Source organism: Fundulus heteroclitus, chromosome 11 (assembly GCF_011125445.2).
Source record: "Fundulus heteroclitus isolate FHET01 chromosome 11, MU-UCD_Fhet_4.1, whole genome shotgun sequence".
Taxonomy (NCBI): Eukaryota; Metazoa; Chordata; class Actinopteri; order Cyprinodontiformes; family Fundulidae; genus Fundulus; species Fundulus heteroclitus.
In genome coordinates this window covers 30,198,225-30,214,386 of record NC_046371.1, presented here as the reverse complement: position 1 = coordinate 30,214,386, position 16,162 = coordinate 30,198,225, and the positions used below count along the sequence as shown (strand labels likewise).

Genomic DNA, 16,162 nt, shown 5'->3' with positions numbered 1-16,162 from the left:
TGTTTCATGATTTGGCGCTATATAAATAAAATTGAATTGAATTGAATTTTTGTGTTCGTTAAATGGAGCGGAAAAATAAAAAAGAAAGAAAGGGGAGCAGTGAGGTAGAGGCTGAAGGAGAAACAAGCACTGGCTGCTGCTGCATCAAAGTGCACTAAACTAATAAAGGAGCAGGTAGGCTAAGATATAAACACTAGTGGTGGCAAATAGTGAAAAGGCCAGAAGCCAGTTTATTAAGGAGGTGAGTCTCACTGTGAGGACCAAGGGTCAAAACTGACTCAATTAAACAAATGGTATTGACATTTTTAAAATATGGTTAACAAAGAGCCAATGGAAAATAACTTCAATGCTAAAATGTCCTTGAATTCTAATTTAGGGTACCCTGCATAAAGTAAAATTCTAAATTCTAAAAATATTGAAATCCTTGTTATATTATTGCATTTTACTTTGTTTAACACGGTAAAATGCTGCAATAGCTCCTGCTGACATGAATGTTGTGAAAAGCTCTGCAATAAGGAGTCAGAGCGGGAAGCTTCAGGTAAGAGCACAAAACACACCTGTAGGTTCTAAGGTTATGCTGGTGGTGACGTGGCCTGGGGTGGTATGAAATTCCCGGCCTGAGTCATTGTCCCAGTCTGCCCCCGGGTAAGTATGGGGTATCCTTACTGATCAGACTTGTTCAGGACCTACTGTGTGTAATGTTAGGTACTTGTTTATGGCTAAGTAGCATATACTTCTTACAGTATATTTATGATCATATTGGGTTGCTATTGCCTCTAATAAAAATTTGTCCTCTGCGAAAAACTATGCACAAATATCTGCCCAAAATGAGTTAAAGAGATCACAGCACTATACCAGCAGCTCAAGACATCTGAATGCATACAGGGGGAGAGATTTTTTTATGTCTGTTTGTTTGTTTTATTTCATCCTTTAAAGCAGTTTTTAGAAATGTCTCCCCAGGCTTTCTGAAGACCTTTTAAATTTATTATTATGTTTTTATTCGTTTTTACATTTTTGGCAGCTCAACTCAGCTTCTTGATTTTGTGGTCCAGAGCACATTTCTTTCTTGATATGCAGTAAATTGTCTCAGCTCATTTACCATTACCAGAATTTGTAATGGTATAACTGAGACCCTGCAAGGCAATCATGATGTATAACCAGTTGTGTGGTTTCTTTGTGGGGAAAAAAAATTATTTACGGGTTATTTCACTATGGATTGATATTAAAACAGTTTCTGATTTCTGTTTGGAATTGAATGCCACGGCTTGTCATATACAATGCTTGGCAAAAGTATTTACATCCCTTAAACATTTTACAATTTTCCCATATTACAACTACAAACGTCAATGTTGTATTACATTGTGTGAGAGAAACATGAAAGAATAAGTCCTTTTATGATTAATATTTTAACAATTATTATTATTATTTGCTTTGTTTTTTGTTAAAAAAATAACAAAATTATAGTTTATTTGACATTAGAGAAGCAACTGAGGGTCATGGTAACTCTGCAGGAGAGGCATAGATCCGTAGATCAAGCAGTGGGACTATTAAGGAGCAAATATGTAGAAGAAGGTGGACCAGTAGAATATAAATAAAACTTTACTTCTTGGCCAACATGTAAAACAGACTGTGTACTAGAAAACCAACAATGCGCATTACCACAAACACACCACACCAATGTCAAACTTGGTGGTGGCATCAGAGCACTGTAGGAAAGATTTTCATCTTTAAGAAAATATGAGCCTGGTAGGCCTAATTCAAATGCACACCACATTTTTCCTTCTGAATTTTGCTATTGCCATAGTTTGTCATGGAGATGTTGTTATTGCCTTTATGTTTGTTAAATTTGGTCATTTTTAATGTAGTTCAGTGGGAATAAAGAAAACAAGAATCATTGAGATTATAGGTTATTTAAGTAATTGTCATTCTTTTCTAGCTTTAACATTAGACACGTTTTGTTTTATAACCTGGGACGTTTTGCCTGGTCAAACCCATGACCTAACCCTGTTGTGTAAAATTACCAGAGGACTGGATTGGTCCATATGACACTGATCCTGTCAAAAGTAACACAAACATGTTATTTTTGACCCGAGCAGTTTATAGCACACACTAAAAAGGCATGCTGTATTTGATTTGGTTACGTTCCTTTGGACCTTGTTAAGAGAAGCATTCACATTCAATTTGCAGGCCTTCACATTTAAACTTCTGTGTAAAATTCAGCAGTTAAATGCTCATTTTATTGTAAAACAGGTATAAAAACGTTATCCACAAACAGCATACTAAAGCCACATTGACCATACAAAAAGCCTCCACTCAACAAAAGCAAACAATCAATACAAATGATGAGATTTTTGGGGGTATTCAGTTAGACTATCACACAATTACATAACTGAACCATATTCCTCTCCTAAACCCAAACGCTGCCCTTCCCATCCCTTTCCTTTCCTTCCTTTTGGCCACAGCAGCTTCCAGCGCTGGGCCCCCGTTGGCGCGAGGTTGGCAGGTTCTTATAGACGGCACGGCTGTAGGGAATGAAGCACATGCCGAGCTGGAGGTGCCGAGCCAGGCGGCAGTAGGCGGCGAGTGCCAGCACCAGCAGGGGGGTCAACAGCAGGAAGCCCACCACCAGCAGAGCCACACAGCTGGTGTCGTCCAGCAGGTCCGAGCAGTACACGGATGTTCCGTGGGGCTGCACCTGGAGGAGTAACAGAGGGAGAGATGAGGAGTGGATGAAGGGCAACGAATGTGTACCTCACTCTGTCAGTGCAAAATGTAAGTGAATCCGCTGGAATTTTTTATTTTTTTTACCCCTGTGAGGGATTTACCCCCTCACTAACAAATAATGTAAACAGGCATTTGTTGTTTTTTAAAGTAATTGAGTATTTGGGGGAAGGTGTAAGTTTATTTGTAACTTTATGAACTTTGTTGTTCTCACCATTTTCTTTTCTTTGAGGTCACCTGGTCAGGGGTTGCCATGGAAGCGCGCCCATGAGCAGTGCTAATAAGGACCTGGTGTTGTCAATCAGCCTCATGAGGGAAAATCCATTTTGATTGAGATGGAGGGGAGATGTTTTGGTTTTTGTCTAGGATTTGAAGTATTGTTTTGATTTGTTGAAGTTGAATGTACATTGTTTTTTTGTTTTTCCTCTAGAGGTTTTAATTAAGTTTGTTTCCTAAATAGAAATTGTAAATGTTGTAAAGGGTTTCACCCCTGCTATTTTTTAGTTGGTACAGGCTGGTGCTTTAAGAGCTGGGTTGTTCCAATATGGGAGAGTCTGTTTTTTTTTGTTTGTCCTGCACTGTTGGAGAAAGTGGAATCCCTGCTCCTCTGCTGTTTAATTCCCTAAGGTTTTTGCTTTGGCATGCAAATCCTTACAACCCCACATTGCACTGTGCAAAGAAACATGAGATGCTTGTCACAGCTGCAAAAAGTTAAAGTTAAGCTCCAGAAAAGTTCCAATGTGATTTGAGAAAACAGTGTCAAATCCCTGGAAAAACAGCTCCCCGCTTTTCTCCGCGCCGCGTCTGGCCGCATCGGTCCAAGACAACTTCAACAGATTACTGCAAACAGCGCTTTTAATTCAAACCCTTACTGTGGAATGGCAGAGGAAGCCAAAGATGATCATGGCCAGAGCAGGGGTTAGGATGACGCCGAAGATTATGCTGGCCAGCCCGCCGTTGATGAGCGCAATGATGAGATTCTGTGCGGTCACGAGCACGGAGCAGGCCCAGCAGTCCAGGGAACCCCTCAGCTCCAGGGGGCCATCCGCGGCTTCGCTGCCGCCCAAGGAGTAAGGAGGCGGCACCACGACCCCTGACCCCGCTCTGGAGGAGGAGCGCGCCTCAGAGTGGCCGTGATCAGACAGCGTCTTCTCCAGCGTCCCGTTCCGTGACAGACTCATTGTCTCTGCCTGTGTGTCCTGCAGGAAAAACAATCAGCGTCAGCCCAGTTCAGTCTATAAGTGCACAACATTATGGGGATTATTGTTTTGCTGTTATTGTATTGCAGTTGGAAATTAGACTTCTTTTAAATTACAGTGCCTTCCAAAAGTATTTGTACCCCTTGAAGCCAAAGGGGTAGAAGAAAGTCCAGTTTATATATATATATATATATATATATATATATATATATATATATATATATATATATATATGTGTGTGTGTGTGTGTGTGTTTCCATATTCGATTATGGTCTCTGAGCACCATCCTCCCAATTGGGGAGCCTCAAGCTCCAGTCCTTGAGGACCAGCATTCAGTACCTGCTTTAAAACACCTCAATCAAATATTTATCACCAGGACTCCATAGAACTTCATGTTTTATACTGAGAGGACAGTTCCTGGGGATTGAGATCCTGTAAACACGCTCTCCCATCTGAGCTGTGGATCTTCGCAGCTCTTCTATAGTAGTCATGGGCCTGTTTTTCTAATTAATGCTCGCCTTGGTGAGCTCGTCTTGGCCTTTCTGATGCCGTTTGCTCACCAACGTTCTTTGGCGAGCCTTTGACACCTTCACAGAACATTGGGAATTATACTGAGATTAACTGACATACAGGCAATCGCGTAAAGTAACCAGATTTTGTTCAGATGTATGACAGTACAGGGGTTAGATACAAATAGAATCCAAACCCTTCTGATTTCTTTTTATAAGAAAATATGGACTGGATGTATTTTTTTCCTTCAACTTCACTGGAATTCCTGCTCGTAAAGTGAAAAAGTGTGGAAATATTCAATGAATATCAAAACGTTAGCTGAGCAATCAGTGCCTGTAAACCCATGTTGGGTTTCCTCTTGTCCTCACTGGCCTCTAATGTTACCGATTCCCAACAACCATGGATAACACGGAGAGCACCGATGAATGGCTGAGCCATTAAGTAATGGTTTCTTAAATAGCGTGATGAAATGTGTGGAAAGTCAACACAGATAAATGCACGGTGCTCTACGTGGAGGAAATGGGCTCCGATGACTCCACCCACCCCAAGCTTCAGGATAAGCATCACCCAGAACAATGAGCCACAAGCAACAATAACAGCACATACCAATCATTAGATCAGTGTTAATGGTGATAACCGCATGGAAGCTTTCTGTTCGATTATTTCTCTGTTCATCTACACATTTTGTGTCTTCCAAATGAAGTCAGACTAAAAGCAAGTTGAACCATTTTACTATAAGTTTAACAAGGCGTTTAAATCTTGCATTCAATGGAGTCCCCGACCATCTGATTTACAGTAAAATCAGTCATTGTTTATTTCAATTTCAATTCATAATCTCTGCTGCTCCTGACAAACTCAATAAGTGTTTACAAGTACGGTAATGGTTATTGTCTCTCAACTGCTTCTGTCTATTTGCCCACTTTTTAGCTTCTCAGCTGGTGATTGTTTGTACATTCATGCAAATGAAGGTTTTTTTTACATGGTTTTATAATCGACAGCTGTTTTTCTTCTTTTTTTTATTTGAATATTTAATATTTATCTGAATCTTCCTTATTATTTATTAATAGTTGCAAAGTATTTCCACCCCCTGGTGAGAAGTCTTTCTCATCTGCTGTACAGCTTGACTTTAAATTTAGCATTTTTCTTGTTAATTAATCTTGTGTGTAAGTCTGGTGTCTTCTGTCTACTTATTTCTACCACTGTTATGCCCAAGTTTCCCCATTATGGGACAATAAAGAGGTATTTCTATGCTAAAACACCCTAGTTTGATTGAAACTTTGGAGTCCTTACGGTGAAATTAAAATCTCTGGCAATCCAAAAGCATAAAGAGCATTGCGTTGCTTTTAAACACTGCTGCTCATCTTAAAAAAAAAACAAAAACAAACATTAAATCTTCCAAAAACGTTTCACACACTTTCACTGTTTTGATGTCATCATTAGAGGAGCTGCTTTATCTCCAAAATATTTTCTTAAAAAGAACTCATAAAGAAGAAATGATCACATCCCATCTGTACTCACCGTACGGCAACCCGACACTCGGTGCTCCTGCAGTTCACGGCGACAGCAGATGTTGAGAATTTCAAGAATTTCCTCCCGATTTATACCTTCTTTCTCCAAAACTCGAGGGTGTTCACCAAAGTGAAGGTTGAGTTTCTACTCCCACCCAAGTCCTGACTCCTTTTTTTTTTGTCTTTTTACCTCAACTAACATTTACCAATTGCTCAAAAAAAATTGTTAGATTCTGCCTTAGAGTTCTTAGAGTGACTCAGAAAAAAACTCTGAATAGTTGGAGCAAAGTGTGCTTTCCCACCAGCTTCAGCGCTTCCTTCCCTGACATGCTGTTTCCTCACTCTGACTCCGGTTTAAGATGCGATATGAGTCGGGGAGCCTGTATCCTGTGTTGCCTTACATGCAAATGCTGTGTGAGAGCAGGCTGGACTGTGTTAAAGGCTGCAGTAGGAGCTAAGGTGGAGTAGGGGGGTAGGGGGTGTCTGTGATAACCCCTGGAACCAGGGGGAGGGAGTAAATGTGTTTATTTGGATAGATTAGAGAAGTCAAAGTAAGCTGCCCAACACATGACACCTTACACTCCCTCTGAGCACTTTCTCCTTTCTTCTGTCAGATACCGATAAGGCTGCCATGGAAATGCAACAACCCTGCAGGATTTTTTGTTTTGCTTTTCGTGCAAAAAGCATAAGAGTGCACGTTTTCTGTTTCTAAATTCACTGTGGTGGAAGATGCAATAACGGCTTTGCAACAACATCCTGCTCTGCAAAGAAGAAGGTAGAGGGCCATGCCAGACTGGCTACAGATGTATTTCAGAGGCAGGCATGAGAGAGAGATTTGGCCCCTGACCCCATGATGAAAAACAGATCGCCGCTTTCAGCAAATACAAGGAAATGAGGATGGGGGAGAACTCTGGCTAATTTGGTTGATGGGGGTGGGGGGGGAAGTCATCAAGGGGCTGATAAGAAATCAGGGGGGGCTCAGTTCAAAGCATAAAACTAGTAATTCAGTTTTTTTTTCACTCAGTTTAGAGATCTTAGATTATTTATTTTTTTACAGGGACAATTATGTAAAGACCCCGGGGAGAATAAGAATGTTTGCTTTAATAGTACAGTGAGGGATGATAAAAAAGAGACCATGACATTAAGGCTGCAGGAATGGGATGTTGGAGCAGCATGTGGATTGGCTGTCAACAATGCCACAGAGTGTGCTGTTTGTATGAGGATGTCAGTCTCTGAGTGAGCTGGTAGAGGAAGAGACGTCTTCCTGTCCTTGGATTCGGGATATCCGCAGCTTTGTCCTCACTCCATGTCCACTTTGTGATGCCGATGTGTCTGCAGGTTTGTTAAACTCATGTCCTCTTACATGGAATTGTGAGAAAGGAAGAGGTGACCCCCTCATTCCCCGTGGAGCTATAAACATTCTGCATCATTGCTGGTATACAGGCTATTTTAGCTATTTTAGTTCTCTGCCCCGCTGATTAGCAATGTTAAGGTGGTATATACTGAGACCGTCTGAGTAAGCGATCAATATTAATACAAGTTCTCAGTTTTGCTTGGATAATTTTTTTTTTTGCAATATTTTATTGTCAGATTATTTCAACATGAAACATTCCAAGCCATTTCCAAACCCACACTCAATAATAATAAATAATAAAAAAAAACAGTCAATGTATGTAAATCTATGCAGAGTTCAGCGAAGGTACAGGTATAGTGCCCATATACATATAAGTCAAGTTAAGCTGCCAAATCTTAGTAAATGTTTTAAAGTCATTCCTGAGAGGGTAGGTTATCCTTTACTGTGCAACACAACTATTCATCTTTAAGGTCTATTGAGAAATCAGGAGTTACGAGTCAGACTTCCGTGCGGTGACTGTACATTTTCTGGCAACACACAAAGCCAATCCCAGGACCGTCGTTTTTTTTTTTGTTTTTTTACCGTGTGAGTGAAGTCCCCTAACAAATATGTTTAAGGGTCTGATGGCACTTTTAGTCCTAAAGGTTCTGACAAAATCTTTGAAAGGTCATACCACAATGTGTTTGCCTTTGTACAAGACCATGTAGCCTACTGTGCAAGAAGGAACCCTCTTCTATGCCACATCTAAAGCATGGACTAGATAACTCAGGCTTCTATTTATGTAATTTTTGTGGCAAATTTCAGTTTGAGGGAGCAAATGATGATATACTGCTAAAAAATAAAGAGAACACTAACATAACACATCCTAGATCTGGATGAATGAAATATTCCTATTAAATACTCTGTTCTATACATGGTGGAATGTGCTAGCAACACAATCACACATAAATTGTCAATGAAAATTTAATTTATTAACCCATGGAGGTCTGGATTTGGAGCCGCTCAAAATTAAAGTGGAAAAACACACTACAGGAGGATCCAACTTTGGTGTTATGTCCTTAAAACAAGTCAAAATGAGGCTCAGTAGCGTGTGTGGCCTCCACGTGCCTGTATGACCTCCCTACAACATCTGGGCATGCTCCTGATGAGGTGGTGGATGGTCTCCTGAGGGATGTCCTCCTAGACCTAGACTAATGCATCTGCCAACTCCTGGACAGTCTGTGGTACAATGTGGCATTGGTGGATGAAGTGAGACATGATGTCCCAGATGTGCTCAATTAGATTTAGGTCTGGGGAAACGGGCAGGCCAGTCCATGGCATCAGTGCCTTCATCTTACAGGAACTGCTGACAGACTCCAACCACATGAGGTCTAGCATTGTCTTGCATTAGGAGGGACCCAGGGCCAACTGCGCCAGCATATGGTCTCACAATGGGTCTGAGGATCTCATCTCTGTACCTAATGGCAGTCGGACTACCTCTGGCGAGCACATGGAGGGTTGTGCGGGCCTCAAAGAAATGCCACCCCACACCATTGCTGACCCACTGCTAAAGCGGTCATGCCAGAGGACGTTGCAGGCTGCAGAACATTCTCCACAGCGTCTTCAGACTCTGTCACATGTGGTCAGTGTGAGCCTGCTTTCATCTGTGAAGAGCACAGGGCGCCAGTGGTGAATTTGCCAATCTTGGTGTTCTCTGGCAAATGCCAAACGTCCTGCACGGTGTTGGGCTGTAAGCATAACCCCCACCTGTGGTTGTCGGGTCCTCACGCCGTCTCATGCTACAACTAGAGTGAATCACTGCCAGCATTCAATAGTGACCAAAACATCAGCCAGAAAGCAGAGGAACTGAAAAGTGGTCACCACCTGCAGAACCACTCTTTTATTGGGGGAGGGGGGGGTGGTCTTAGCAAATTGCCTCTAGTTTCCACCTGGTGTCTATTCCATTTGAACAACAGCAGGTGAAACTGATTGTAAATCAGTGTTGCTTCTAAAGGTGACAGTTTGATTTCACAGATGTGTGACTGATTTGGAGTTACATTGTTTTGCCTTCATTTTTTTGAGCAGTATATATTAGTCTATCTGCATTTAAACATTTTTTATATGATTCAAACCATCATTCTGGATCGATTGTTACGTACATTTAGAAGCGCCTTCGTCCCTAAAATCAGACGTTTGGGCACATTTTTGGTTTCTGTGATTCGTTAAATGCATTGATCCAAATGCACTTTTTTTTTCCTGTTAATATATGTGTTCGAAAAATTTAACATTAATATCATATTTGGCTGGTTTTGTTGATTAAATGACTTTGGACATTAATTTGAAAGTAATACGTATCAATATTGGAGTCAAATCAAGCTGAGCTATCTCAAGAATCGTATCGAATCAGCTCATCCTAGATGATACCCAGCCCTATATTTTACGTTGTCACTTGGTGCAGATGGCTCTGCAATGCGAATGTGGAGAATGTGGAGGTACGCCACTGTGGAGGCGTACCTCCACAGTGGAAAAGTTGGCACGGTGTAAATAAATAGTAACATCAATTACCTGGTTTTCATGAAAGCTGATGTCCAAAAACAAGTCCAACGTTCACTCTGCATGGATCCTGACTACATCAACCAGCGCTACAGAGACGGCCGGAGTGCTATTGTGTTGCGATTCCAGACCTCCTTCAGTCACGCAGCTGTGATCTTATGGAAGGTAGGCTAAGACAAGTGAAACAACAGCGGGCTGTTCTCACAACAAATGATAGGAGCAAACCTGCTGGAAATGCTGGAATTCCGTTACTAAACAGATTCGCTCCGCTCCAAAATGTGATCCAGGAGGATCTTGACATCAATCAGAGGTATGTCAACGACTTTCGTTCTAAAACATCAGAGAAAATGGTCCTCGGCCACAGGGCCGGCCACAGGGCCGAGGACCGTGATATTATGCAATGGATCTGGAAGTGGGATTAAACATTTCTGTAACAAGAAAAACACAGAGGTGTTGAATTATAACGATAGGAACTGTGGCCTGGTGTCTGATCTATCAGACATCCTTCCAAGGATCTTGAAATAACACTTGACCTTGGAAAAACTCATAATACAAGCTGAAGCCCTTGGCGACGTCACCCGAATAAAAAAATCCGAAGTATTGAAAGAGGATTACATTCGTCTGTTGAACTCAGTTGATGGCCTTAATGTCAAGGTGTTTCTCAGCGGCCCTCGTATAGAACAAAGTATTTAAGATTGGCCTACAGATGACATCCTTTCCACATAGCAATTCTGCTGTGACTAAACCAGCATTTTCCAAAGGCCTCAGAGCCTCAGATTCTCCTCCTCTACGTATCACAGAACATTCTGGTACTGAGGACTTCCAGATTACTTCGCTGTGATACAGATCGGGCCCTGGCCGCACGTTTATCAGACATGACAGTTTCCAGCATCAGCTTGGGCCTTTTGCCGGAGATTAAGGAATATCTGTGATGATACGTGGCAGAAATAGGAAAAACAAAAGGATAAATAGAAACAAATACTTAAAAGTCATAAACTGTCAGATGCAACCTGTCACAGAGACATCATCAACCACTAAGTCATATAAACTGGCTTTTTTAAACATTAGATTTCTGTCAGGAAAATCCCTTTTAATTAATGACTTCATTATTGACAATAATCTTGATGTAATGTTTTTAACAGAAACATGGTTACATGAATCTAATGAAGAAGTTATTCTGTTGGAGTTGACACCTCCAAACTACGATTTTCTTTGTGAGAGCAGACAGCAAAGGAAAGGCCGAGGAGTGGCAACATTGTTTAATGATTCACTAAAGTGTAAAAAGGTGTTTTTGGGAAAATTCGACTCTTTTGAACATTTGGCTCTCCAGGTAAAGAGCCCGGTACGAACTATGTTTCTGAATGTTTACAGGCCTCCTAAGGCCACATCAAAATTTTTTGAGGATTTTAGGGACCTCTTGTCTGTGATATGTGTTGATTATGACTGTTTAATTATTGTGGGAGACTTCAACTTTCACGTCAACAACCCTGAAGACAGAAGTGCCAAAGAACTGTGTGACACACTTAGAAACTTTGGTTTAACTCAACATGTTAAACAGGCAACGCACATACAGGGACATATTTTAGACTTGATCATCACTAAAGGTCTAAAGATTTCACAGGTCAATGTAACTGATGTTGCCCTATCTGATCACTTTTCTGTTACCTTTTAAAGCATCATTTCCAGTGACTCATTTAGCCAAAGGGACATCGTAAGAAAACACACCTTTAAGGACAATGCCACGGAAACCTTTATTCAAGCTTACTCTGCTATTTCAACCTTGGGCTGCAACTCAGTAGATGAGTTAGTAGATAACTTTCTTTCTAAAGTCTCAGACATCATTGACTGCATTGCTCCAGTCAAAGTGAAAGTTCTTTCCGGGAAGAAAAGATCTCCTTGGAGAAATGCTCCAGCAGTTAGAGGTGAAAAAAGGGAATGTTGAAAAGCTGAACGCAGGTGGAGAAAGAACAGACTGCAGGTTCACTATGACATCTACAAAGAGAGACTTTACAGATATAACTTACAATTGAAAAATGCAAGGGAATCTTTCTTCTCTGAGATCATTAAGAAAAACATTAATAATGCTCGTGTCCTATTTGCCACAGTCGACAGGTTAACAAATCTTCCTGTGTCCGTGACTTCCGAACTCCACTCCACCAGGGCCTGTAATGAATTTGCTAACTTCTTTAATGAGAAAATCCTAAAAATTAGAGGACCACTTTGTACTTCCATATCAACACCAGAACCAATGCTGTATTCAGCTGGAACTACTTCTGACAAAATGTCCCAATTCAGCCAAATAAACCACAAAAGCTTAGAGCAGATCATTCAGCAGCTAAGTTCCTCCTCCTGCTGCCTTGATGTTCTACCCACAGCTTTTTTAAGAAATTTTTACTTGTCATAGCGTATGATTTGACTCAGAGAATAAACATGTCCCTTCTGTCAGGTGTTTTCCCCCAGTCCCTAAAAACAGCAATTATCAAACCACTGCTAAAAAAGAACAATTTAGACAAACTTCTACTCCAGAACTACAGGCCCATCTCAAACCTCCCCTTTATCAGTAATATTATTGAAAAAGCTGTGTTTCAACAATTAAACATCTTCTTAACAACGACCAGCTGCTTTGATGTTTTCCAGTCTGGTTTCCTCACCACAGTACAGAGACCTTATCAAGGTGTTTAATGACATCCATATAAATACAGACTGTGGAAGAACCACCGTGCTGGTTCTATTGGACCTCAGAGCAGCATTTGATACTGTTGATCACTGCATTCTGTTAGAACGCCTGGAGAACTGGGTCGGCCTCTCTGGTACAGCTCTCCACTGGTTTAAATCCTACTTAAAGGACAGGGAATTTTTTGTATCAGTAGGTAACTTTACATCAGAGATGACAAAAATCACACGCGGGGTTCCACAAGGGTCCATCCTGGGTCCCCTCCTTTTCAATATCTACATGCTCCCTCTAGCCCAGATAATAAGAAATAACAACATCAACTACCATAACTATGCAGACGACACACAGCTCTACATCTACATGTCACCAGGTGACTATGAACCTGTTCAAGTGCTGAGTAAATGCCTAGAAGAAATCAATGCCTGGATGTGTCAAAACTTTCTTCAATTGAATAAAAACAAAACTGAAGTAATAATCTTTGGACAAATAGAGGAGAGATCAAAAGTTAGCACACAGCTTCAGTCACTTCAGCTAAAAACCACTGATCAGGCCCGAAATCTGGAAGTTGTGATGGACTCAGACCTGAACCTCCAAAAGCATCTAAAGACAATTACAAGGTCGGCTTTCTATCACCTGAGAAACATTTCCAGGATTAAAGGACTAATGTCTCAGAAGGATCTGGAAAAACTAATCTATGCGTTTATATTTAGTAGAATTGATTACTGCAATGGTGTTTTCACAGGCCTGCCTAAAAAGTGGATCAGACAGCTGCAGCTGATCCAGAACGCTGCTGCCTGCGTCCTCACTAACACTAAAAAAGTAGAACACATAACCCCAGTTCTAAAGTCATTACACTGGCTCCCTGTATCTCAGAGAATAGACTTTAAAATACTTCTGTTAGTCTATAAATCCCTAAATGGCTTAGCACCTAAATACATTACAGACTTGTTATCAGTGTATCAACCCTCCAGACCACTCAGGTCTTCTGGCTCCAGCCTACTCTGCATACCTAGAACCAGAACCAGACACGGAGAAGCAGCATTTAGTTCCTATGCTCCACTTATCTGGAACAAACTTCCAGAAAACTGTAAAAGGGCGGAAAGCCTGAGTTCTTTTAAATCAAGATTTAAAACACATTTGTTTAAAATTGCCTTTGACTGTTGTAGTTAAACTGTTTTACTGTTTTTAATGTTCTTTTTTGTTTCTACATTCTATCCCTACTTACTTTTATTCTGTTTTATTTTCCTATATTTTAATCATGTACACCACTTTGCATTGTCTCTGTCCTGAATTGTGCTATATAAATAAATTTGCCTTGCCTTGCCTTGCCTAATGAATCGTCTGATTCAAAGACATGCTAGCTGTTGCCTCGTTGTGATTAAATTGCTGGTCAGTTAATTTTACAAAGATAGCGATGCTACAGTTTTGGGACTGAACTGATGTTATAATTGGATGTCAAAACGTTCAAACCACTGGCTTGAAGTTTGATATTACCAATCTGGTGTGGTCTCAAAGCTCTTCGTGCAAGCTTGTCATGTTAAAATGTAAGTTACCTTTAGAATTAAGCTGTAACTTTATTTCTATTTTATTTGTTAGGGTATCAGTGTTAAAGAGCTTGGGGTGAAGGAAGTAGGATGCCTCATATCCACAGCTCCTGTATACGGTCAGTGATTGAAACACTCCTGCTCCACATAAACCTATGTTTTATACCAGTTATTATGACAACCTCTAACTGTTGTACAAACGACCCCGGTCTTCCTCGAAGTTATAATGACGAGTAATTTGGTACGAAGTCTCGTCGCATTTGCGGCTTTTCAGCTAGCTAGCCAGTGACAGGAAGTGACCGACTGGACGTCTCGCACAAAAAAACTTAACTCACCGTGTCCATATTTCCGTTGAATGTTAGGTGGAATTAGAAAAAAGATCTATCCTAGTGTGTGACTTATGTTTGTTGGATAAAAAATTAATAATCTATAAATTGGTGATTAATATGCCTCCATACATCTGTTAAATGTATCTTCCATACATGATAAAGTAGTGATGGCTGACTTAGTTTTAGAGATAGAGGATGCAGATGTATCCCGGACTGGGTCTAAACACAAATTTAAGTCTCCCCCAATGAGAATATTTTATGGCCTCTTGATATTTTAAGAAAGATGTCCTGAATAAAAAAGGCATCATCATAATTGAGGCATAGATTTAAAAAGGTCCTACATTATAAGCAAATTTGAGAGTTTACTAATATAAATTCAATTCAATTTTATTTATATAGCACCAGTTCATGAAAAATGTCATCTCAAAGCACTTTCCAAAGTCAAATTCAATCAGATTATACAGATTGGGTCAGATTATACAGATTGGTCAAAAAACAGAGCAGAGACACAGTAAGAGAGACAGAAAGCACACATTGATACAGGAATCTTTTCTACGTTATATGGTAATAGTGGATGATCTGCCTCCCCTGGATGATGTAACAGCTAACAGAATGCCAGACCAGGTGTACCTACTATGAAGATAAAAAGAGAGAGAACAAAAAGTTAAACGCTGAAATGACAACAAGCAATGCAAATTGGAACAGTAGGAGAACTCAGCAGAGTGAGAGAAATCAACTCTGATGTCCTCCAGCAGCCTAAACCTATAGCAGCATAACTACAGAGATAGCTCAGGGTAACCTAAGCCACTAACTACAAGCTTTGTCAAAAAGGAAGGTTTTAAGCTTAGTCTTAAAAGTAGACAGGGTGTCTGCCTCACAGACCAAAACTGGGAGTTGGTTCCACAGGAGAGGAGCCTGATAACTAAAAGATCTGCCTCCCATTCTACTTTTAGAATGGGAGGCTCTAGGAAGCGGCCTAATGGATCAGTAATCATCTGGATATTGAAGAGAATGTTTTTGCTTATTGATATAGCAACTGACCGCGCTTTTGAACTAGAGGATGAAAAAGCACTTGGCCTATCATGCATGACCATGCATGGCCAAGTACTCATGCATGGCAAGATGAGTCTCCTGGACAAATGCAATATCTGCTTTAATCTTTTTTTAAATATGTCAATACCCGTTTCCTTTTATCGTGTTTTTTGGACTATAAGGCACACCGAATTATAAGGCGCACCATGAATTCATGTGTTTATGTGTGTCTTTGTCCACATATAAGACGCACAGGATTATAAAGCGCATTACATATTCTTCCGAAGTGTGTAATATCACTCTGCCACTCCGGTAGGGTGACCAGGTGCCCCCAATTTCCGGGGATAGACCCTGCTTTGGATGACCTGTCTCCGGCAAAAGCTTTCCCCGGAAATGTTCCCTATTTCAGTGTATCACGATGGAGTAAAAAAAATTTGCAACAGGAGGTATTTACCCAGTCCTGCCTCTGTCCCGACGTAGTAGAGCTTTGCCGAACGCACCTTCGTCGTCCCCCGTCGGCGTTGCAGACAAAACAAACCAACCCCCATGCAGAGATTCTGTGCAAAACGTCCCCAGTTTTCATTACAGAAATCAAATCTGGTCACCTTAAGGAGGAAATACACTGGCCTTGTAACATAAATGACGTGGCTTACGGGCATGTGTTTAAAAGGTGACAGCTGGAGATAGGCACCAGCACCCCTTGTGACCCCACAAGGGACAGACGTGTTAAGAAAATGGATGGACGGATGGATGGATGGA

General features: G+C 40.8%; 1 protein-coding gene across 1 annotated transcript; it reads right to left on the bottom strand.

Annotated features, from left to right (window-relative positions):
- Positions 1 to 1,894: 1,894 nt before the first annotated feature.
- Positions 1,895 to 6,377, bottom strand: tmem88a (transmembrane protein 88 a). The gene is made up of 3 exons (XM_012871202.3): positions 5,949 to 6,377; positions 3,594 to 3,920; positions 1,895 to 2,695 (listed from the first exon to the last, which is right to left on the bottom strand). Exons 2-3 carry the CDS (start codon positions 3,900 to 3,902, stop codon positions 2,408 to 2,410), a joined length of 597 nt encoding a protein of 198 aa, XP_012726656.1. The 5' UTR covers positions 3,903 to 3,920; positions 5,949 to 6,377; the 3' UTR covers positions 1,895 to 2,407.
- Positions 6,378 to 16,162: the final 9,785 nt, after the last annotated feature.

What these genes read in the sequence shown, in the direction of transcription:
- tmem88a (XM_012871202.3), bottom strand. Translation starts at nt 3,902, where the DNA reads ATGAGTCTGTCACGGAACGGGACGCTGGAGAAGACGCTGTCTGATCAC. An exon ending in GCTTCCTCTGCCATTCCACA is followed by an intron (nt 2,696 to 3,593) that starts GTAAGGGTTTGA and finishes TTACTCCTCCAG; the next exon opens with GTGCAGCCCCACGGAACATC.